This window comes from Engraulis encrasicolus, chromosome 9, assembly GCF_034702125.1.
Source record: "Engraulis encrasicolus isolate BLACKSEA-1 chromosome 9, IST_EnEncr_1.0, whole genome shotgun sequence".
NCBI classification, from domain to species: domain Eukaryota; kingdom Metazoa; phylum Chordata; class Actinopteri; order Clupeiformes; family Engraulidae; genus Engraulis; species Engraulis encrasicolus.
Genome location: NC_085865.1, coordinates 35382994 through 35406049, shown reverse-complemented (window position 1 = coordinate 35406049; position 23056 = coordinate 35382994). Strand labels below are relative to the sequence as shown.

At 41.6% G+C, this 23056-nt stretch overlaps 3 protein-coding genes across 3 annotated transcripts; 1 reads left to right on the top strand and 2 right to left on the bottom strand.

Moving 5' to 3' along the window:
- Positions 1-387: 387 nt before the first annotated feature.
- On the top strand, positions 388-7573 carry ncf2 (neutrophil cytosolic factor 2). Its single transcript, XM_063207033.1, has 15 exons — positions 388-665; positions 941-1023; positions 1665-1773; positions 2067-2195; positions 2488-2595; positions 3305-3364; positions 3500-3543; positions 3757-3898; positions 4358-4426; positions 4707-4794; positions 5170-5210; positions 5694-5839; positions 6406-6511; positions 7047-7155; positions 7386-7573. The coding sequence occupies exons 1-15, from the start codon at positions 492-494 to the stop codon at positions 7469-7471; spliced, it is 1494 nt and encodes a 497-aa protein (XP_063063103.1). The 5' UTR covers positions 388-491; the 3' UTR covers positions 7472-7573.
- Positions 7574-7669: 96 nt separating this feature from the next.
- On the bottom strand, positions 7670-15434 carry dph2 (diphthamide biosynthesis 2). Its single transcript, XM_063207032.1, has 7 exons — positions 15260-15434; positions 14831-14988; positions 14608-14720; positions 12958-13178; positions 11167-11904; positions 10529-10711; positions 7670-8980 (listed from the first exon to the last, which is right to left on the bottom strand). The coding sequence occupies exons 1-7, from the start codon at positions 15381-15383 to the stop codon at positions 8862-8864; spliced, it is 1656 nt and encodes a 551-aa protein (XP_063063102.1). The 5' UTR covers positions 15384-15434; the 3' UTR covers positions 7670-8861.
- A 50-nt stretch (positions 15435-15484) lies between these two features.
- mcur1 (mitochondrial calcium uniporter regulator 1) lies at positions 15485-19610 on the bottom strand. The gene is made up of 9 exons (XM_063207034.1): positions 19093-19610; positions 18541-18666; positions 18341-18444; positions 17737-17838; positions 17204-17245; positions 16981-17052; positions 16802-16855; positions 16510-16624; positions 15485-15998 (listed from the first exon to the last, which is right to left on the bottom strand). The coding sequence occupies exons 1-9, from the start codon at positions 19517-19519 to the stop codon at positions 15943-15945; spliced, it is 1098 nt and encodes a 365-aa protein (XP_063063104.1). The 5' UTR covers positions 19520-19610; the 3' UTR covers positions 15485-15942.
- Between the last annotated feature and the right edge of the window lie 3446 nt (positions 19611-23056).

The following is a 23056-nucleotide window of genomic DNA, read 5'->3' as shown; positions in this document are numbered from 1 at the left end:
GCTCAACAGAAAACTCAGTTTTGATTTAAGCCAGTAACAACAACTATCATTCACAAAATAAAAGCCTTCACAAAAATGGATGGCATTGGCAATGGCATAAGGCACTCTAGAGGTACCAAGGATGCAGAGGGCCTGTTTGGAGTTACAGGCTAGTCTAGAGTTCCTTCAAACTTTTCCCTAGCAAATCTTCAACTCAGCATTACCCTGTGTCATCACACAGACAAAAAAGTAAACAGGAATGGACAAGTTTCTGATAGCTCATTGACTATTAATATTACATTTTTTTTAAATGTGCTACATTCACCAAAGGTGAAAGGAGAGATAATGAAAGACAAGGACACATAGGGAAGCAATTACTCACCACTCACAAGTCACTTCCCATCTGAAAGTGTTGCAGAGGGAGTGGTGTCAATTTGAGAAGTAAATACTGTACCCTTGCTCACACTCCGTGTCAGAGCTGCTGTTGTCTACAGTTGGATGTTAATACAGCCATGTCCTTCCTGAACACCCTACGCGAGTGGGACCAGGCAGTGGCGTGTGTGGAGCAGGGAGATGTGGAGACTGCCCTGACAACGTTTCTGGACATCGAAGAGAAGAACTCCAAAATCTCTTTTGACATTGGCTGCCTTCATCTGGCCAACAAGGATTTAGAAGCTGCTGAGAAGGTTTGTTCCTCTTTTCATTTAGTTAAAAAAGTTGGAAGTTACATAGCAAGTAACTTAAAAAAAAAAAAAAATCTAAATCAAAGATGTCATGAATTGTTAATAATAGGGCCAAACATAGTCTATCACACACCTATACATTTTGTCAGTCTCTCACCATTTTTCAAATAGGTTTTGTGTTGATGGTAATGGGTATATAAAAAAGGAAGTGCAAGTGTGAAACCACATTTACTTATTTTCACTACGGAAATCAATGTCTGTCTGTCTCTCACCCACAGGCATTTGACTTCAGCATCGGGAAAGATGAGCACTTGGCAGTCGCTTTCTTCCAACGAGGAATCACATTTTTTAAAAGAGAAAAGTGAGTGTGTTGACAGGCACATTCCCTTATTTGGTCATGCCTTGTTTGTGTGGCAAGTAGGTCTTTTGCAACTGCTATAGTCTTTTACTCAATGTGTGGGAATCTTGAGGCCAATTCTTGAGCACATGGTGTTGTGAGAAGTGACAGGGGGACATAATTTTGTCATAACTGTTTTGTGACCCTCCTCAATATTATTCCTTTTAGGCAGTGTGATGGAGTGGCCGTCTCTAGGGTTGTGAGTGTGTTCTTTCTGCCACAGCAACGATCCTGGCTCTTTAGTGTAGTGGTCAGAGGCCCAGTTTGGTTCCTGGGAAAGTCTGGGTTTGTGTCCTGGTGGAACATCTCTTTTCTCCTTTGCTACATGCAGCTGGAAATTCATTTTAGAGTAGAGTAAAGTACTTGTATTAATCTCGAGGGAAATTAAGGTGTCTCACAGCTTACATTGTCAAGTATGGAGTCCAGTGTGCTCATGGTCGTCTTCGCAGCAGTAGTGAGAGTATCCAGTTCTATGCCCACCACAGACCCAGCTTTCCTCACCAGCCTGTCTAGGCTGATTTTGTCATATACCATTTTCTGATTGTGTACATGTGTGACTGTCAGTCCTAAGACCATGTGGCAAAATGTTTGTCTTCTTGATGTAGTTTTGAAGAGGCCCTTGCAGACTTCAACAATGCTTTTAGAGAGTTACGAGGCAACAATCTGATCGACTACAAGCCTATTGGCCTTAGTTACAAGCTCTATGCTTCTGAGGTAAGTGATAAAAGATCACTTACATCGACTGTCAGAACATAAGTAATTGATTTTATTACTACATAGTTATTCATACACATCTCATTGATGGATGTTTTTCATCACATCGTACCTGTATTAAGGATTATTAAGGTTAGGCCTCAATATTATACAAGCCTATTTTATTTATATTTAATTGCATTTATTTAGGACACATAACCACTGATTCCAATGTCTGTCTTAACACATTGGGTCAATAAATCCTGATCTGATTTAACAATCCTGGTCCTTCTCCTCTCCTCTTCCCTCTTCAGGTGCTCCACAACATGGCCTTGACCCAGGCTCAGCAAGGCCAGTGGGACAAAGCGCAGGAAAGCCTCCTCTCTGCACTGGCCCTCAAGCCCAAGTTCAAACATGTGGAGCTAGCCCTAGAGGCCATTTTGGTCAGAAATCATTCGTGTTGTAGACTTTACGATAAATGTATAGAAAACTAAAGAACCAGGTGTTTATAATCGGCATAATTTTCTTACTGGAAGACAGGGTCATTATCGTGTCTGGTCGCGTGACATCAATGGTGGCCAATAGCGTTCTTTCATTCATTTCAATTTGAATGGCAGAGTCATTTAGGTTTATTCAATTATAGTTATGTTCAGTCGCTGCTTTTTAAAATAATATCTAATATGAGAATTGGCGCAGGACGTGAAGGCAAAAATCTTCCTTGTTTCTCTTCTACAGAAACAGAAGCTTTTTGATCTGGTGGAAATGCGTCCAAGGCTGCTCTTCAGACCTAACAGGAACTTTGTGGCTGAACTAGAGCAGAAAGATTATCTGGGAAAAGCCAAGGTATACCTCCACATACAGTCTAAGATCAAGTCTTATCATCACACAAGGGGGGAAATGTTTTCAGTTCAGAATTTTGTAAAATCCTACATTTGCATCTTCTTACTTACTAATCTCCTAAGAAACAGTGGGCTATTTTTAATCTGATGTAAATACAAATCTAAGATCAGAGCAAATCAGAAATGAGTAAGTTTTTTTGTATTTCGGAGAGACAAAGAAGTAAATGTTATAAGAATTGATGTTTCCTCTGGTCAGTCTAATCTAATATGAGCAATGCTGAGTTATATAGTATGTACCTGTCAGCACTGCTCTCTAGCACTGCTGGTGTTTTTGTCCCGCTGTTTAAAAAATGCAGTTCTGTGAAGCATGCAGTGCAGCTCTCACAGTGTCTTATTGTCTGCCGTAGCAAGACACAATGGCAGTAAGCATTCTGCAGCAGAGTTTAACCTAGTGTTTCTCAACGGGGGCGCTACAGCCCCCCAGGGGGCGTTGGGGAGCTCCAGCGTTGAGAAAGATACAGCTGAATGGGGGTGGAGCTTGGTTGCCATTGGGTGCCATTTGTCCATTTAATTTTGTAATACTAAGGGGGGCGTTGTCAGATTCATGATGAGGTCAAGGGGGAGTTGGGAGGCTTGTGATGAGGCCAAGGGGGCTTTTGTTCAAAAAAGGTTGAGAACCTGGTGTAACCCCACACATTATCCTGTCTCCTTAGGTCGTGGCCTCAGTCGTTCACAAAGATGAATTCTCTGGTTTTGCTCCTCTGCAACCACAGGTTTGTTACGGCCTTAATTATATTTTTAAAGCCATGAAAGAGATAATAACTTTGAGAACCTGCTCTGGGATAGTGTTTTGTGAATGTTGTGTATGCTACAAGGAAATCATACAAATGTCTGCTCTTGTGTGACAGTCTGAAGATGCCCCAGCTATCCCAAAAGCACCAGAAGTCCTTAGGTAATGCTAGGCTAGTAAGGTTGTGTGTGTGTTGTCTCATCAAATGAAATATGTCAAGTGTGTATCGTTTGTGTATCAATTGCTTCAAAGAAAAAAACTATCGTTTGTGGAATCCTTCAGATATTCTGTTTCGAGTTCTAGATCTCTCCATCAAAAATCCGATACTATTGCAACAGTGATTGTGACCTCTTGCCCTTGGTGCTTCCTTCCCAGAGCCCTGAAAGGAGAGCCTCACACCGTCCTGTACGAGTTCTCTCCCGAGACTAGTGACGAGCTGGCGGTGTTGCCTGGCAACATCGTTTTTGTCTTGCAGAGAGGGGATGACAACTGGGCCTCTGTCATCTTTAACGAGCGGGTGAGGGACGGCAGTGAGCACACTGCGCCTTGGTACTCACAGGTCGTGTGGCCCCGGCTCAGTCAACCATTTTTAATTCCTCTCATCGCCTTCATGCCAACCGTGACTGATTTTGTCAAAAGAGCTTTGTGTGGTTGTTTCATCACCACCTAAAGTATGTCTGTTTTTTTGTGTGGATTTCAAGGAGTAGTTGAAAAAGACGTGAAACAAACAAATTTAATATTATTTTTAAAATGTTTACACTGTACTAGCTCTAAAGTTACTATTGTTTGCTTATAATTTCTATTAATGATGGTGGAATATGTCAGCATACAAACGTTCACAACTAAGCCTTACTGTGGATGTATCAGATAAACTGAATGTGGCTCATGTGAAGAATGTGGCTCATGGAGGACTTGTGTATACGTATTTGTCCAAGAATTAATCTCTCTATTCATTGATTTTTTTTTGTCTTTCCAGAGGGGCCTTGTTCCTTACAACTACCTGGAGCCTTTGGATATGAATACTTTATCTAATAAGCAAGGGCAGGTAACTATAGTGATCTCACCACACATCATTTAATATACTCATTAAGGCATATCTCTGTACAGTTCTACAATAGCTATACATTTCAATGTTTGCGTCTCGGATAGATTTTAATGTATTCCCTTCACCCATTTTAATGTATTCCCTTAATGTTTTCACCTAGAAAAACATTTCTCAAAAATTCTACACATCTGCCTTGAAGCTAGTATTTAATTTATCACTAACACCTACATGTATATTGCCTTCGTGATCATGCAGTTTGTGTTGCTTCATATTTCTGTAGAACGGCACACCAAGTGGACCAGATGAGATCCCAGCTCCCCCATTTAAAGAACCCCCAATCAGACCTCTACGGTCAGGTAGACTACCAGGTAATATTTTCATAATGATGTTTTTTTTAATTATTATTATTTGTCCCAGTGGTTCATTTAACTTGTTTCAGGGTGAATGGTGCTTAGGAATTTTCCTACATGAGCTGTAACTGCACTTTGCAAGTTTTCCCAAACCCAGTTGCTCCCCTGTGTAGTTCAAATGAAACATTTTTTTTGACACTTTCACTTCTGTTACTATGAAGAAAAAGGCCTTGCACTGCTGCTTTACGCAAGAACACATATGCTTTAAATGGTATGTGTCAAAATCTGTCAAATGTATCAGCTGCAAATACACAGTGGAAACATACACGTTTGAGTGGTTGTGCAAAATCATCAAGACAAATTACATGTCTTTTTAAAAATTATTCCTGACAGTGCCGTCCGGGGATTACAACAATGTAACCATTGAACTTCGGGTATGTTTGCTTGAACATTTTTGTATTTTTTTTTTTACATTTTAAATTAGATATGCATTTCACCCTGTGTGCTTTTACACAAATTCCTTTCAAATTAGACATGCATTTCAGTCTATGTGCTCTCACGCGAGTTCCTTAAAGTTCCTAAAATTAAACATTTCTATTTATTGTGTTAAATTAGATACACATTTCACACTGTGCTCAAATGTTGCAATTCCTTTTTCGAACAGTGCAAGTGAGATATTTCACTTTGCTCTTACACAAACTGCTTTCAAATCAGACATGCATTTCACACATTCTCTTACATTAATTCCTTATCCTAAAACCTCAAATGTCCATTGATTGTGTGAATTTAGACAACAATTTCGCGCTGTGCATTTTCACACCAATCGCTTTCCCTAAAACAATTTTCATCCATTGTGCCACACTTTGACATGATTTATTTTGCCTTTAACGTCAAATTTCCATGGCTCACTGTGTCAGAGGTCGCAGGAGCCCCAGGGGTGCATAGTGAAGGTGCACTGCTCCTACACGGTGGTGGTGACGGCGCTGCCTGGAGTTCCCTACCAGGCCCTGCTGCAGAGGATCGCCAGCAAGCTCAACCTGCCCGCCCCCGCACTCTCTCTCAGGCATGGAATGCAATATGCAACGCAACGAAATGCAATGCAATGTGATGCATACAGTGTAGCCTACTCTTGCAAACCTACACTTGCAAATCACATACACACACACACACACACACACACACCCTGTAATGCTCTACTCAATGACACACACTTGCAAATGGCACACACAGGGCCTTTACAGCCCTACTCAATGACATACTTGAGAATGACGATGCAGGCCTAGTGGTAGCATACTTAATGACACACTTGCAAATGACACACACACACACACACACACACACACACACACACACACACACACACACACACACACAGGCCCTGTGCATGTGAAACCATGTGTGTAGGCTCACTCTTTAATCAATGTTTTGTTTGTTGCGCTCAAATTAAAAACGTTCATTTGATTTCTACAAGGCCTGAAGGCATACACATATGCTAGATTCTATCTAGAAAGACAATGCTGGGCAGGCCACATGAGTACTGTTGGAAAATAGAAAGAGCCCATTCACATTACTCATTCACTGTTTATCAGCGCGCCGCACTCATCATACTTTGTGTCTGTTTTGTGCCAGTTATGTGAAGTCCGGAGAGCGAATGTCTATTGGGGAGTCAGAGATGACCAGCGTGTGGCATTGCATGAGGAATGGCCGACTGACCTTGTGGTGCACCTTCTCTGAGGTAAAGTGGTTGGTTGGGGAAAAGTGGTTAGAACTGCCATACCACAATATTGCACTTAATGCCTGCCATAAATTAGAAATAAGTGACAATTGTATATTTAGTTACTGCTGTTTTGTTCTGTTTACATGATTACAACAAACACACACTAATATAGTGAGATGTTATTATCCCAGAGTTAGTGAATTATTACTAGAAAAACAATCCATCACGTTTTAGTGAGTCTCTGAATTAACAAAGGCAGTAGTTTGATTTTTTCATTTAATTAATTTTCAGGATCAACACTATTTTCCACTGTACAGAACCACATTTTCAGCCCACTTACAGTAGTTGTACTCATTAGTTGGCAAACACTGGGCAATCAAATGTGTTTCACCTGTAGGACATCACAAGGGTGGATAAGTCTACTTAACAGAACGAGGGTGGCTTTTGAAAGTATACTAATTTCAAAGTACTAAAATCCAAAACCACAAGTGAGATGTTGCCGTCATTGTGTGAGTAAAGCTTGCCTGAAGGACAGACATTATTTTCCCTGCAGGACCCGCCCAAGAAAAGTGTTCAGGCCTTGGCACTGTATGCCTACGAGGCCAGCAGTCCAGAAGACTTGGAATTCAGCCAAGGTGACATCATCACCATCCTCTCCAAAGGTACTTTCGATTCGCTACGCAAGCAAAGGCTCCTATTACACTGTTACTGTAAATGGTGCCGTCGAAGATTTGTTCAATCTTACATTTTATCTAAACAGCAGATCCACAGTATAGTTAAAATAATAAGTCTGCAAAGCTTTGGCACAAGCAGAGATTTGTTCACGGTTGTATTTTACCCAAATATATGTTCATATGCACTGTTTTCTGTTTGTTGTTTCTTTGTTTTGCAGTGAATGAAGACTGGCTTGAAGGGCAATGTAATGGAAAAAATGGCATCTTCCCTGCATCTTTTGTACAAACTCTTCACAAAGATTAACATTATTATTCTTTTCAATGTTACAAATCTTCTTGTAAATTTGACCAGTCTGCAGTCTGAAGAGATCAAATACAATGTTACCCTTTTTGTAATAACTAAAAAGTATGTTCAAAATACTTCCAGTGCCTGTATTTCCATCAAACTATTCACCATTGTGTTTGGCTATAAATGAAATTTGGAGGAATAGTGTACAACATGGGAATTTGTAAGAGATAATTTATTGTAGTTATAGCAAACATTTTTCACAGACCAAAGCAAACCTTTGAATAATTAAACGTAATATTTTACATTTAAACAATGGCTTAAATCACTTTCTGAATACTGCTTTATGATTTGATGATGCGTGACGTTTTTTTTTTCTTGGCTGATGTATACAATAACATTGACGTCAACAGGAAAGAAAGTGACAAATTAATCCGCTGATTCTGAATGGAGCTCGGGAGGGAGTCCCACACGAAGGGCATCATTTAAACAGGCCCTTTGTCCCGGCCACATAATGCCACTGTTGTGCACTTCACGCCACAGTTTACATATGCTCTTCCAGAGTCTTGCCTTTTGTTGTAATAATAAGGGTCCAACATTTTGGGCGGCCGCCGTGCGTTGTTCTGTTGTTGAATGGCCACGAAAAGTCATGAATGGCTGGCATTGTCCCTGTCCCAAGGCTGCTGTGTCCCATGGCCCTGGCTGTAGTCGTGTCCTACAACCCTGGCACTGGCATGACCATGAGTCCACCTCCTTGTATATGCTCATAAAGGTTGGAGCAGGCTTCACCCAACAAGTTTATCTTCTTTTAAGAGTGCTGACCAAAATATTGTAAAACTGAAAAATGAGAAAAGGGTGCGTGCTGAGGAAGGCAGAACGCCGAAACGCGTCTGTGTAATAATAAAGAAACCTATGCACGGTGCGACCTTTTCTCATTTTTCAGTTCCACCTCCTCCTATGCCATGGCAATGCCTCTACCCTGTGGCTGGCCATAGCCCTGACCAGGGGTGTGTTTCTCTAAAGCGTAGTTGCTAGCCAGTTAGCAACTTGGGTAGTTGTCAATGGGAAATTGCATTGCAAACAACAAAGTAGCTAACAAAGTTAGCAACTATGCTTTCCAGAAATGCACCCCAGGGGAGTATTCAAAGAACCTGGCTCAGTAGTAAACCACATCAAGATAGTAAAAATTATCTAGTAGAAGAGCCAGGGTGGAGTGCTCATTCTCTTAACTCAATGACACCTATGGGCCGTCTATTAGCAGGTTTAGCACTTCCTGTAGGTTACCGTAGCCGGGTTTACCACTTAACCATGTTCTTGGAGTATACCCCTGGCATGGGTATTAGTCCTCTTCCTCTTATGCAATGGCATTGGCTCTATCTCTCCTCTTTGAGTGCGATGGCGATGGGCACTATCCCTCCTCCTCGTATGCGATGGCGATGCCCCTGCGTCCCTCCACAGCCTTGACCACCGGTGTCTCCCCCAGCCTCGGCTCCAGGCCCTGCCAGCTCCGGCCCGACAGGAAGGCCGCTGCCAACAGGAGACAGGCGGGATTAGCCTCGGACATGTGAGCACAACTGGCCTTTCTCCCTCTCCCGTCTCTCTCTCTCGTCTCACTGCCCTCTCCTCCAGATGGACCCAAAAACACAACAACATTCTGTTTTTCTCACACACTATCTCTCCCCCACTGTGTCCCTGTCTCTCTCTCTCTCTCTCTCTCTCTCTATGCCAATCTCTCATTCTCTCTCCGTTTTCTTTCATTCTCTCTCACTCTATGTCTCTCTGTGTAAGCGTCTCCCTCTTTCTGTTTCAGTCAATCTCTCAATTTCTCTCTCTCTCTCTCTCTCTCTCTCTCTCTCTCTCTCTCTCTCTCTGAAGTCTGAAGGGGACTTGGTGGCTAAACCCTTTGAGGATATGGACAGAAAAGTACTCTATATGACCAGCATAAGAGTTCAGCATCGGTCAGCGCTGAAGCGGGTGCCCGGATGGAGGTGGTCAGGGGTGTTTGGGCCACGCTTCTCCCTGGGGGGGTGCTGGAGGACTTTATACAAGCCACCAATTGAAAAGCGTACGGCCGACCTGCAGTGGCGGCTTATCCATTGGGCGATTGCAACAAATAGACATGTAGCACGGCTTGATCCAGCAGTAGGGGAGAACTGTTTGTTTCGTGGGAGGGAGGAGACTGTTGTACACCTTTTTTTAACATGTGAAAGGCTTGGGGAACTTTTTGAGTGTCTCAAATTGTGGTTTTTAAAATTTGGGGTGGTCTTTTCACAGGAACTGTTTATCAGTGGGCTTGGGTACAGTGTGAAGAGAAAAAATGAGGTGTGCCTAATGAACTTTCTGCTGGGGTCTGCCAAGTTAGCCATCTGGAAAACACGGAAAAGCAAGTTGCTGGGGGTGGGGTCCTGTGATCCACTTGAAGTCTGCCAAGGAATGGTGGCAGCGCGGGTCAAAATTGAGTATGCGTATGGCAGACTTATTGAGGAGATGGACTCTTTTATGGCTGTATGGGGAGTGGGGGGCTTGTTGTGTCACAAAGCTGCGAATGGGGAGGTGGTTTTAAATGTGTAATTGGGGGGTGGGGGGGGATACCACTCACATTGGATTGTAAGTGAAGGATGATTTGTTTGTAAGATGACGCACAGATGGTTAAATAAACGAGCATTGAATCTCTCTCTCTCTCTCTCTCTCTCTCTCTCTCTCTCTCTCTCCCTCTCTCTCTCTCTCTCTCTCTCTCTCTCTCTCTCTCTCTCTCTCTCTCTCTCTCTCTCTCTCTCTCTCTCTCTCTCTCTCTCTCTCTCTCTCTCTCTCTCTCTCTCTCTCTCTCAAGTGTTATCATGCACCATGTGATACTTCCACAAGATATACTTAATGGCACGACGACAAAAAATACAACCAGTTTTGTACAGTAATTCAGTTTGTCAATTATTCTAGTGATATACTAGAGAGAATCAGAAAGGAAAGCCAAATGCAGAATTTCTGCCATAAATATTTTCAACTGTGACACAAACCACACACATCTGAATGTCAAAAACAGTGGTGTTAAGCAGCAGAGTCTCATTGTGTTTCACCCACCTGCTGTGTTGGCAGTGGCCACGGTCATGGTTTGGTTTCTGGGCACCAGAGAGGAGGGCTGGGACTCGGCCTCTGAGTCCTCTGAGGTCTGCAGACCTGTGGCTCGCAGTGCCCCCGTGATGAGAGACACGTCTGTGATAGCCTCCTCATCTGCATCGGGGAGATCCACATGGCTACAGCCACCTGCAAGAGGTTGAAAAGGGTTGAACCTCTGACTAATCTACTGTTTACATACATATATGGATATTTTTTGAAAATGCATTGGTTTTGGGCTCGTAAACAGAGTTCTCCTTTCAATAATCAGCCTATTTGGAGGCAAAAATGCACCTGTCATAATGGAGTTTTTTTCACATGTATCCACATGCTGTGTTTATATGTAAATGGATTTAAAAAATCCACTCTTCTTCAGTATGCAGTTCATGAATAAATGGCAGGAGGCTCCCAAAAACATGAACACTTCTGCCACCTAAAGGCCAAGTTGTTTGGTGCAACCTTTCTATTTCAGCACACAACATCAGCGTCCCTTTTCTCTCCCATTAAATAAAAAAAGAATGCATGTGTAGTAGATGTGTAGGAGACATAATTTAACAAACTTTAAGCAGAAATGAAAAATGAAAAAAAAAAACTAAAAAGCTGACCTGGTAAGAGATCTCTAAAATCAGTCACATACACTCCCGTCCACTCTCGGTTTCTGTTGCAGGCCACCTCCATCTCGAACGGCGTGATCACCGGCCGGTAAAACTCACTAGAGTCCAGCAGCGAGTTCTCAGGACAGGCCACCAGCACGTAAATGTCTATCTCCAGGAAGTTGGCCAGTTTGGCCACGTTCAGCTTGCCCATGGCAAACATGTAGCTCTTCTTGCCCGCCCTGCGTATACTCTCCTTCAGCCGGTTCATGATGTCTAGGTAGCTCGCCACCCCCAGAGTGCCAACCAGGATGCCCACTACGCTGGCGTCCTTGGCCCGCTCGATGGCGTAGTAGCGCTTCATCAGGGCTTTGTTGACGTTCACCGACTCGGCGCGACCGGTCGACGTGAGGGGGTCAAAGGAGCTGAAGGGGTTGCGGTTCCACGTCATCATGAAGTTGGTGAGCGTGGAGCCCTCCTGGCCTACGTAGAACATGCAGTAGTCATCTAGACTCACACCCTCCTTTAGGCAGAACCACCTGCCAAACTTCTGCACCTCCTTACTGTCCTCCACTGGTTCTCCCCCTGCTGGTGGTTCTGTGCCATTGCAAGCTGGCACTTGCTTTGGCTCCGATGCATCTGAAGCTGGGCTGGGTGTCTGTGTCTGGCCATGACCATGGCAGTGGTTCATCAGCAGGGTAGAGGCAACGACATTGGGGTGTGTCTGCCTCAACAGCTGCTCCAGTGCATCTGAACGGGGATAATATAATAATAATAATGCTTCAGGTTAATTTCTCTTTTTCATATTACAAGGGGAAAGGGGATAATGGAAAAATACTAGTTGACTATTTATCACAGTAACTACTGCAAATTTGTCAGTACCATATTTTCTGACCTTTATACTGTACATACAATTGGCCTCCAGAGTCGCCATGTGAAAGTCAAGTCAAGTCGATTTTATTGTCAATTTCTTTACATGCCCTGGTCATACAAAGAATTGAAATTACGTTTCTTACTTTCCCATGCAGACATAGACTCTAGACTCTAGGTGTAGACATAGACAATTAGACATAGACAGTATACATACATTACACCTGTACCAATACAATACCCATACAGACATATAAAGTGCAAGACTGGGAAACAGGAGACATTAGGCCTATAACGGTATCGAACCGAACCGACGTACCGTACCGAAAAGACCTGTACCGAATCGAACAGTGCTGTACCAAAAGGTAGAGTAACAGGCTAGTCTGTTCATGTTTTTACATTATGCTGCCACTGCATGCAGATGCTCGTGCAGATCCCTGACAGAGAATGCAAGAAAAAACAGGTGTAGAGGCTTGTTCTTTGTGAAACCTTGAGAAAAGTGCTATTTCTTACACTGATGAAATCTCCGACCCAAAGTAGCAGGTTGAATGTATTTCCTTTTTTTTCGTTTGTATTTTGACAATATTTTGGTGAAATACACAACATGCTGAGGAAGAAAATGGCTTTTCATTTTGTTCCATATACTGTACCGAAAATGTACTGAACCGTGACCCTAAAACCGAGGTATGTATCGAAACGTGATTTTTGTGTACCGTTACACCCCTAGCAGACATACATAGAACATATATTAAAAAGAGGTAGTGTTGAGCATTCCAGTTATGTCAGAATGTGTGAATGTGTATGGGTGTGAGTGTAAAGCACTTTGAGTCGAAAACAAACAGGCGTCTTGCATCATTCTATACACATTTAACATTAACTTTCAAAAAGGATTTTGTGAGACGAATCCTTCCAAAAAAAAGAGTAATGACTCACTGATAGCATGCGCATAGATGACATCATACAAGATGACCACATGACTCTGGGTGTCAGGGTAGAGTTCCCTGAAGGCATCGGCACACTGCTGCAGGTCAACAGGCTGCCTCCCAAACACATACATGAGGGGAAGTCTCCTGGACGGGCTGAGACACGACCTCCCATAGTGCACTATGCAGTCCGCTCCCACATGCTCCGCTGCCACCTCATCAACGCAACAGCTGAAGAAAATAAACACGCATACACAAATATACAAATCAGTATACAAGACAATAACAAGTCTGACAGGCGGACAAAGATGCACTGCCGCCTTGTGGACACAGGAGGGAATTACAATGTCAAGAATGCGTTTCAGACTGACAGACCCACTTATAATATATATGGGTGGTTGACGTTTAAGGGCGTAACACAAAAAAAAAAAAAGTTTTTCAAATTCCTGAAAAAAATGATGGATAAAAATTGGAAAAAAATTAGAAAAAAATAAAGCACTTAGTGGTCTGTGGAATTTCACCTTACTTTTGCCATTTTTGGGAAAATGTGTCCTGCATCAACACATAGCATAGGCATGTCACACCGCAGGAAAATGGAGTCACACCACAGGGAATTCACTGCATTATGGCCATTTTAATCCTTTTGTATACATGACTGACATCTGAGCTCATGCTAACTTGATAATGATATTGTGTTTAATCTTAATATGTGTTTTCATTAATAAAAAAAAACTTTGTTTTCCTCCTATAAGAGCAGTCACACCACAGGACACCATAAAATGAACCTAAGCATTGCGTGACAGAAAGATTGCAATGTGAAGACATATTAAGAGGTTAAGAGTCACCTTAAACTTCCACAGCACTCTCCAATAACTGAGGTACTGACTGGTTAGGAGCCAGTCTTTAAGACCCGTGTAGTTGGCCTTGCAGCTGCCCATTCACAAACATTGACATAAACTTACATGTCACCCCACAGGACGCAATTTGTGTTACGAAATTGAACTTGTAGTTAATATTACTGTCTTGAGTTTTTCCACATTCACATATCTTAATCTAAAGTTAAGATTTATGCAATCATGCCAAATGCTTCATACATTATTCAAAATGTTGTTGGTTAATTTATATATATATATATATTATTATATATTGTTTCATTAATGTTACAGTCACACCGCAGGAAATTTGACATATAAACCTTTACATAAATCTTAACAAAAATGTTTCTTCTCATCTAAGACTAATATGAAACATAATGTACCACATCTTCTTTCATTGACATTTGTTTTTTAAAGGAAAATAACAGTTTTGTAGGTTTTTAACCAATGTTACGAAAAAACAAGGCGTCACGTCTCCCACCCACATCTCTTATATATACTAGGACGTATCTAAAAAATACAAAAGTATTCCGTGCTCATACTTTAGGGTAACATGATACATGGGGGTAAGAGATTGAGTTTATATATAAGCATGGGCGTAATTTTAGGGGGGGACGGTGGGGACATGTCCATTTCCAGATAAACCTAGCTTGTCCCTACCATTTTTTTTTTACAAATATAATGCAAAAACAGCATATCCGGACCATTTGCTATTGAAATGTCCCCACCACTTTTCGAGTCAAACCTAGACCTTTGTATATAAGTGTATATGAATATGTATTTACCTGCCATATGAGGTGTCACCCAAAATGTAGGTTTTGGCTCCTGTATTCTTGTCTATTTCAGTTGCTATTGGAACGGACTCGACCAAGAGTTCATCAGGAAATTGCAAGGCAACCTGTCAAAAGCCAGAGGCGGCAACACATTGACAATACAGCACTCACTCAATGATGGTAAATTAGTTAGTATTTTTTTCCTGAGGTACATATTGCGTCAACACCTACATACCTTTTTGAACTGGTTAGTGGTGATGAAATGGCAGGTCTCCTTGATTTGGTAGGTCTCCTCCCAGGCCCCAGCAGAACGGTCAGATTTGATGCAGGCTACGTCTACAGAGCGCTGTATGACCAGCTCACTGTTGCTACTAAAAGCGTCTGTCATGACTTCTGGAGATATAACACGCCTATATTGTTACGCCTAAGTTTGAAAGTTGGTGGAGTCTCACACGTGCGTACACATAAGACTTTACTTGTCTAATTCAAGTAGTCGTATATAAATAGAGCGACAGAAGGCTGTCAAGTGGTCAGCAACAAGCCCGAGGTCTCAGTTCTACTAAGTCAACATACCAAAGGACGGGTCTAGGTTCCGAGATCCCGCATTAAGAATACAACTACTTCCCATGAGTAAACATTTAAATTTACAGCTTTGAAAACGTACCAGGATAATTTAACAGGTCCCATAGCAGCCACCACGTGAAAAAGTGTTCACCACAGGCCGGTGCGTTCAGTACTTCCTGTTTACTTATTCTAGTTCTAGCATTACTTGAACATTCTATCGCCATCTGCTGTTCTGGTGGATGACAGTAGTTCTAGTCACTTTAGTAACAGCCAGCCATTTATGAAACACTATGTACAATGAAAAATGAGTGAACTCTACGTTTTTTTTCAAGTGGATGAAATGTCAGTTTATTATACATAAATAATGAATAATCATTTTCTAACAAATTGACTTCATAATGATCATTGTAACCCTTTCAGCATTAGATAAACCATTGTAAAATATTAACTACAAATTGCACCATACAACTCACTGTAGACATATTTTAGAGAAATATAAGACTAACAATAAAACAGTGTATTTGTTTACACCTCAGTAAAAATTCACTGTGCCACTGTGACTATAATAACTGATCATTCAATTGTGAGAAAACGAGAAAAAACAATGTTTCAAAGGAGCAACAGATGAAATGGGTTTACAACCTCACAAGGCATTCAATATAAAACACGTGTATATACAGTTTGTGGAAAAACAGCTGCTTTTTCTCCATAGTCAAAAGTCTTCGCATGAAGCAAATCCACTTGCGTGCGTTTGTTCTGTGTTGTTGTCCTGACTGCTCTAGTTTACATCCATATCCGATAGAATCCCAGAACCACAGTTAGACAGGTGAAGACAGAGCCTGTGATAAGGACAAGATAAGCAAGTTAAGTCAATCAGTCAAGGAATTACTGTGTGTGAACCCTTCATCATATACGCTGGTAGTCAGCGTTTAGTCTACGTAGAACGCAGGTATACACAGTATACCCGCCTCAAAATGTCATGGATTTCAGTATACCCACCTAAAATTGTATTGATCCATTATTAGAATAGCACAAATATATACAGTTACCCACCTCAAAAAATGCTCAAATATTCACTATACCCAACCCACCACAAAAAAAGACTACACCACTGCTGGAAGTGGACAGATAACTTAATGCAGCACCAACCTAGGCTTGACAAGGAGACAGCTGGGGTTGGTATTATCATCATGGTGTTGGGTGGGGGGCAGTGGCAGGCTTATGATGAGGTAAGGTTTGTGTTTTGGGGTGTTTGTTAAAAAAGGTTGAGAACCAATGATCTACACATGTACACTACAGATGTATATTCAATGGCTGCAGCTATTGATAGGCATGGGGATAAATGATCACCTGCGAGGTATTTGATGGTGTCCAGTTTGTGGGATTCCAGCATGGTCTTCAGGCCAGCCACTTCTGTGTCAATCTTCATATGGATCTGGGTCACATGCCGCTCATTCTCTGCATTCTGGAAAATATATACAAACATTTTAACAGTGCTACACGAGCACAAACAACCAAGGGCTGTAAATAGTTCTGCAGGAACAATGTATTATGTCAATGGGTCATTTTGTTACAAAATCTTTCATGTAAACATCTCAGTCATAAAACAGTAATTACTATAGTAATATGTTTGCTTTTTTACCATCTCCATAAGTTCAGTCCGTGCTTCCAGGAGTCTTCTTTCATGCTCTGCTTTCTATGATAATAGAAAATAACAAAGTAAAATAAATATTCAGACATAATATCTTATATTATTAAGTGATAGGGGTGTAACAATCATTTTTTTCCTGATGTTAACAGTTTTTTTTGCAGACAACATACCATTTCCTTCACTTTACTCTTCTCTGCATTCATGTCCATGATTGCGTCCGCTCTGACTTTGTTCATAACATCCTATAGTTTGGAAAAAAGAGTTTACAATTCAATTAGAGGTTCAGAGAAAATCCTTTATTTCAATATTAAGCATGCATTGTTTTTCTATATGATTTGGAAGGGACTGTTGGCAGCTATGCCCACATCTATAGTGTTCATCATAAATACTTACTGCTAGCTGCATCTTCAGCTGCAACAGTTCCACTTTGACTTTCTGTGTGAAGACAAAAATGGACATTTTAAAGTCGAAACACAGCATATTAAAGTATCTTACTTTCATATTCAAGGCAATATAACCAAGTGCATTTGTCAAAATGAACGCCTAAAATAGGGGAATGGGAGTTGATCCCGAAACCCAACAACTCACCCAATCCATGTGATTTGAGAATTCACTGAGCCACAGTAACTATCATGTATGTTTGTGTAACCAAGGTCTTCCTGCACAGTCTGCCACCCAGGGCTCGAACTCGCAACCTCCCATTCACAGAATGGGAGCACAGGAAAAGTTCTACTAGTCTACTAGGCTAAAGAACTAGGCCGATAGCTCAGCACCATTGCATCAGTCTGCCTCTGCCTACATAAGGCCTTGGGACAGAGGTTTACTAACATTATACCCCGCCCCGTACTCTGCTAGTTGGCATCCGTTACATTTGCGTATACAGTAACCTGCTCTTCTATTTGTGTCATTCACACAGCAGCACTCACTTCATTCTCTGCCAGCAGAGCAGAAAATTCACTCTTCTCCAGGATGATCATGTCTTTCTTCACCGATGCTATGTGGGACATCACTCGCTGTAGCATTATTTCCTATTAAGCACAAAAAAACAACAGCAACCAGATCATACATCAGATCAGTTACCGTATCAAACCAGATCATACAATAACAATTCACACCTCTGTGTCAAGCTTAGGTGCAGTTCAGGCAAAGAAAATGTGAAATGATTTTCTATTGTTTTGACATTGGCGATAAATCTACTTCTCACATTTCCAAAGTTTTGTTGACAAAACTGAACGGCAGTGCTTCCCAACCAGGCGGTACCACTAGGGCGAAGTGACCATACTGCCAGAGGCATGTGAAAAAAATTACTAACAACAAATGTATTGAGTATATGGAGCAGAACATGAGTGAGGGGGCAACGCTCATGGTACGACAAGAAGTCTTAGAGTGTACACAAGACAAACGCAAGAAAACACTGTTGTACTGGACACACACACAGTGACCATTCCTGTACCTTGTGTGTTGTACAATGTTAATAACCACTTGGGACAACATTATTTGAATGGCTGGCCAGTGGCCACCTGATCTCACCTGCTGGGTTTTAGTTACCATGTCAGCATACACTGTATCCATATTAGTGTTAGTTGTGTTCACCATAACAGAAACAACAGCTTCAGACTGCTGTGTGCTGAATCCTGCCAAAAGTAAAAGTAAAGCAAAATGTAACACACAGGGCTTTATGCTTTACAATAATGATGACCTTTCAACATTTTTTTTTTGAGAATTCTTACCACTTTCCTCCAAGAGACGCACTATGGCGTGTGTGTCGAAAAACAGTTTTCTGTTGCCGGACTTCACCATGCCATCACCTGTTTGCCTTAGGTCATATTGCAGATATCTGATTGATGTGCTGAGGTCTTTCACAATGATAAGGGAAAAAGAGGACAGTTTGGCTATTAACTGACATGTCTATGTAGTAATCAGATGGGTGAAATCAAAGTAGGCCTACAGCAGGATGTAGCTACTAGCTACCTTGTTATTACAAGTTCAACCAAGAACAGACTAAAGAAGAATGAGTGATGATGAATGAATAAAGAATAAGAAAGGAAACAAGAATATTAACTGGCATGCCATGTATACACAAAGCTATCAGATGGGTTAAATTTTTTATCATCAGCAGGATTGTATAAGAGGATTTCTTGTTACAGTATTACTTGTTCAAGATTGTTATTCGTGGTTTATTATGATGGGACAGGCAAAAGAAGAGCTAGACAAACATGAAGGAAGTACAAATCTAATATCAGCATTGTTAAAAGATGAAACACAGGTAGTAGACTACCTACCTCTAACCAACATGCGGGTGCGTTTTAGCAGCATCGAGTCCGCTCCCACGTTCAGGAACTTCTCACTCTGACATGCGCTGACTTTGGGACCAAATAAATAACCCACGTGCATCTTTCGCTTAACTCTGAGACTTAACATCTTGTAGACTTGAGACGACATAGACCAGGACGGTCCTGAGCCTGTGCCTGGTGTAAAACAATACCTCCTCTGCAACCATCGGAGGCATAAACGTCTGACGACCTCCAAAGGTTGATGAGCAACAAGGGTGACAGGTCTGTCTAGTTCTAGACTGAGGGCAGCCGAAGAGTCAACTGAAGAACGCCCTGTCCTCCTTCTCTGTGACTGTCCTTTCCCAAGTTGAACAGATTTACTCAAACTCTCCCATAAACCTATCACGTTGCCGTTCGGTGGACACCTGAGAATCATTTTTCTCAGCTCTGTGTTACATATGTACCAAAGAAGGTGGATCTACCTTCTTTGTATGTACACAACTCCCAACTTCCGTGCACATCCTGTCAAAAACTTCCTTCCTACGCTTTTACGTGACGTAGCAACGTTATATTTCCAACGTAAGCGCAGCTGTGAATAGATCACAGGCTTTTACATGAGCCTACGTTATTTGCGTAGGGTAGTGTTCTGTCATTGATGGTTTCTGTTCATGGGTTCCAGATTGAAGAGCAGACTTGCACTTACCTGCATTACTTATGAGTGTTTGCTGAGAAGTTGGCTTAGAAGTCTTTGTAAACATTATTTTAAGGTTGAAAGTGTTCAAACTCTCTTTGTTTTAATTTTTAAACTTTGTTTTAATCTTTCTTTAAACTTTTAAGACAAGGCCAGTAAAGACGCAGGCCTATATCTTTTCAATGATAAGTACAGGCGGACTGGTGTGCATTTATGACTCTACAATGATGTAAAATCTTGTCGGGTGTATTTATGCAAGCTGTATGTGTCTGTGTGTGTCTGTGTGTGTGTCTGTGTGTGTGTGTGTGTGTGTGTGTGTGTGTGTGTGTGTGTGTGTGTGTGTGTGTGTGTGTGTGTGTGTGTGTGTGTGTGTGTGTGTGTGTGTGCGTGCGTGCGCGCGTGCGTGCGTGCATGTGCATGTGCATGCATGTGTGTGTGTAAGAAAGAGAGCGAGGCTAATTGCAAGGCTTATTGCTATATTCAAATGTGTGCTATATGTTTACTGCAATAATGTCTATTAGGTCTTATATGTTTTTGTAATTGTGTAGTTATGTAAGCTGTCAGACACCTTAATTTCCCCTCGGGATCAATACGTACTCTACTCAAAACGAGATGTTTAATGGACAGTGCCGTATGGTGATGTGACCTACAATCGCCACAGATATTTAAGAACATGTTTTAGGTGTGACTTCAGTGGGAGATGTAAGGTGTTGAGGAGCGGCTGAGGAGTGACTGATGCTAATCAGCTTTGTGATGCTGCAAGTAAAAGAAGTCTCAGGTGAATGAAAAACTTTGGGAAACTGACCTAGTACAGAGTGGGAGAAGATCGCTGGAGGGTTAGCTATGAAAGCAGCCATTATGTAGTTCATTGTTGGAGGCTGAACCCTCTTAGTGTCTTCCCAAGTCAGTAGAAACTGTATGGGGATGGGTGACAATGTAGGCCTAATCTGAAATTTAGTGTTGGTTCCTGGTTAGAAATTGTAGAAGTCTACTCCAGTCGGCTGAATTGGTTTAATTTCTTTCTGGAATAGCTCTTCTATTCATCAGTGTATATTACGTGTGTTCATTGAGTAGGCCTAGACAGATCCCTCGCAAGTTTTCAACAGTAGGGCTACTTGTAAATGGTAGAACATTTTTGGAGTTGTGTCTTACTGGTCTTACACTGTTTGCAGGGTACACCACCAGAGACATACAGAGCTGGATCTTATAACCATTTTTCAGTCGTGATTGGAAGCCCTGAGATGTTTGTTTGTGTAGTAAAGAGAGATATCCTCTGCGCTCCTGCACTTCACAATCTGGTGGGTCACAGGAAAGGACTTCATAAATACAGGGCGTTTGCCCAATAAAACAAGTTAGTATCCACATCTGAAGATGCTCCGGTGATTCCTTTCTTTCCCTGAGATGTTTGTTTGTGTTTTTGTGAATGCAAGCAGCAACAAAACAAGCAACTGAACCAATGGTGTCTGTTGTAATTGAGAGTAGTTACAACTAGTTTATAAAGCAGTTATTCCTCTGTACCTAATAAGATATAATAAGACACAATAATAGATTAATAATAATAATAATAATAATAATAGTAGTAACAATAATAATAATAATAATAATAATAATAATAATAATAATAATTGTATTTGTATAGCGTTATATCATACAAGGCATGCAGCTGAAAGTGCTTAACCAATGGAAAAAACATCAATGTTAAAGATGGAGTTAAAAAGAGAAGGAGAGACAGAAACAAGAGCGAATAGCGAGAACAAAGGAGGAAGACATTCATAGACCTAGATTGTAGAGGCATAAGGTCCACATAGGTTGGGGCCAGGGTTCTTAGAGGCATAAGGTCCACAGTGGTTGGCTCCAGGATAAGTGATAGATGGTCACACTGAATTTGGGCACTCAGATGTGGCCCCTGGTGGCAACAGGGGTGTGGAAAAACTCCCTTTTTCACTTGATTCATGGTGTATAGGGGGAAGTACATAAGAGAGTACTTCCACAAATATACTTTTTCTTATACACCTCTGTACACAACCATATTCTCTACTCACTGAGATATCTATCTCCTTTTTATGTGAACAACACTTAATAAATGAGCAAGACCCTGAAAGCTGAGAGGGCTTGGGAAGTGTCTTGTTTGTAAACCTTAAGTGGCCATGGTCAAGGTTTAGGGTTCAGAGTCGAGGTTCCTTTTACAGTACTTTAATTCGTAATGCACCTCCTGACCTATTCTTGAACCTAACATGGTTTTCATCCGGAGTGCTTCAAAGTGTTAAACTTCTCTCTCGGTTGCCGTTCTTCTTGAGTCTTGAGAGCCTCAGATTTCCTTGCCTAAAATGTTTATTACTAATAGCGCTATTACTGTTCTACAAAAATGTTAATGAAAAGAGGGTTACCTTCTCCAGTCCCTTCATTACCATTGTATTGCCTGTACACCAGGGGTGGGGAATCTATGTCTCGAGGGCCGTTTGCGGCTGTTTTATCCACCCCCTGATATAATTTCAATGTTATTCAGCTTCACATGAAATATGACATATTTTGTAAAGGAATCTTAGATCTCTCAGGGAACCTAGAGAAGGTGGTGTTTGTTTAAAAGGTGGCTGCCTTCAATATAGGCCAAAAGTGAAGGGGAAAATCCTGGTTTGTAGTACGGCCCTCGGAGGACTTTTACGGCCCTCGGATGAATTTGAAGTGGCCCTTCGAATGAAAAAGGTTCCCCACCCCTGCTGTACACAGTGCTGGCCTGGGACAAAAAAACCTCTGCATTTTTGGACAGGCAACAGTAAATTGTGGGCCAATCTCTAAGAAAACAGAAAACTCAAAAGCTTTGGTCCCCGAGCACTCTTGGCCCACCGGGAAATGCTGTGTATCATATAGGCTACCAGATTACCAGCCCAGGCCTGGCTGTACATAGCACACCATTTTGTAATGTGATTCACGTGTAGATAATCAGGCGTCCTTCACATAGGCTGTTAAGACACATAGGCTATTAAGGCAAATCTTCTTACGCTGCATCGGCCTATTGTTGCCCCTGTGCTTGAGAGGGATGTTGATTGTAAAGCATGCCTTAGAGGTGGGTCGTCATTGGCCTCATTTAAATAAGCGCTGGTGAATGGAGGTAAAGTTATGGCGGATTCATCGGAGTATTTTGCAGTGAAATCGATAGGTGAAGGTGGCGTCTGCGCCTCTGTTTTGGGAGAGTTTTGCTCGGTGTGATATTAATAATAGTAATTTTCTCTAGCATTACTGGTATCATTGACTCATTAATTCTACCCTGTGGGCCCCAGGCTA

Bases quoted from the DNA above. Each gene is read 5' to 3' on its own strand.
- ncf2 (XM_063207033.1), top strand. From the start codon at position 492: ATGTCCTTCCTGAACACCCTACGCGAGTGGGACCAGGCAGTGGCGTGT. The intron at 3,365-3,499 runs GTTTGTTACGGC...CTTGTGTGACAG, and splicing joins TTGCTCCTCTGCAACCACAG to TCTGAAGATGCCCCAGCTAT. The intron at 3,544-3,756 runs GTAATGCTAGGC...CTTCCTTCCCAG, and splicing joins AAAGCACCAGAAGTCCTTAG to AGCCCTGAAAGGAGAGCCTC.
- mcur1 (XM_063207034.1), bottom strand. From the start codon at position 19,519: ATGATTCTCAGGTGTCCACCGAACGGCAACGTGATAGGTTTATGGGAG. The intron at 18,445-18,540 runs GTAAGAATTCTC...TACTTTTGGCAG, and splicing joins GCGTCTCTTGGAGGAAAGTG to GATTCAGCACACAGCAGTCT. The intron at 16,625-16,801 runs GTAAAAAAGCAA...TATATTTTCCAG, and splicing joins GGACTGAACTTATGGAGATG to AATGCAGAGAATGAGCGGCA.
- dph2 (XM_063207032.1), bottom strand. From the start codon at position 15,383: ATGGCGATAGAATGTTCAAGTAATGCTAGAACTAGAATAAGTAAACAG. The intron at 14,989-15,259 runs GTACGTTTTCAA...TTATATCTCCAG, and splicing joins GGACCTGTTAAATTATCCTG to AAGTCATGACAGACGCTTTT. The intron at 11,905-12,957 runs GTGAGTCATTAC...ATCCCCGTTCAG, and splicing joins CATCTATGCGCATGCTATCA to ATGCACTGGAGCAGCTGTTG.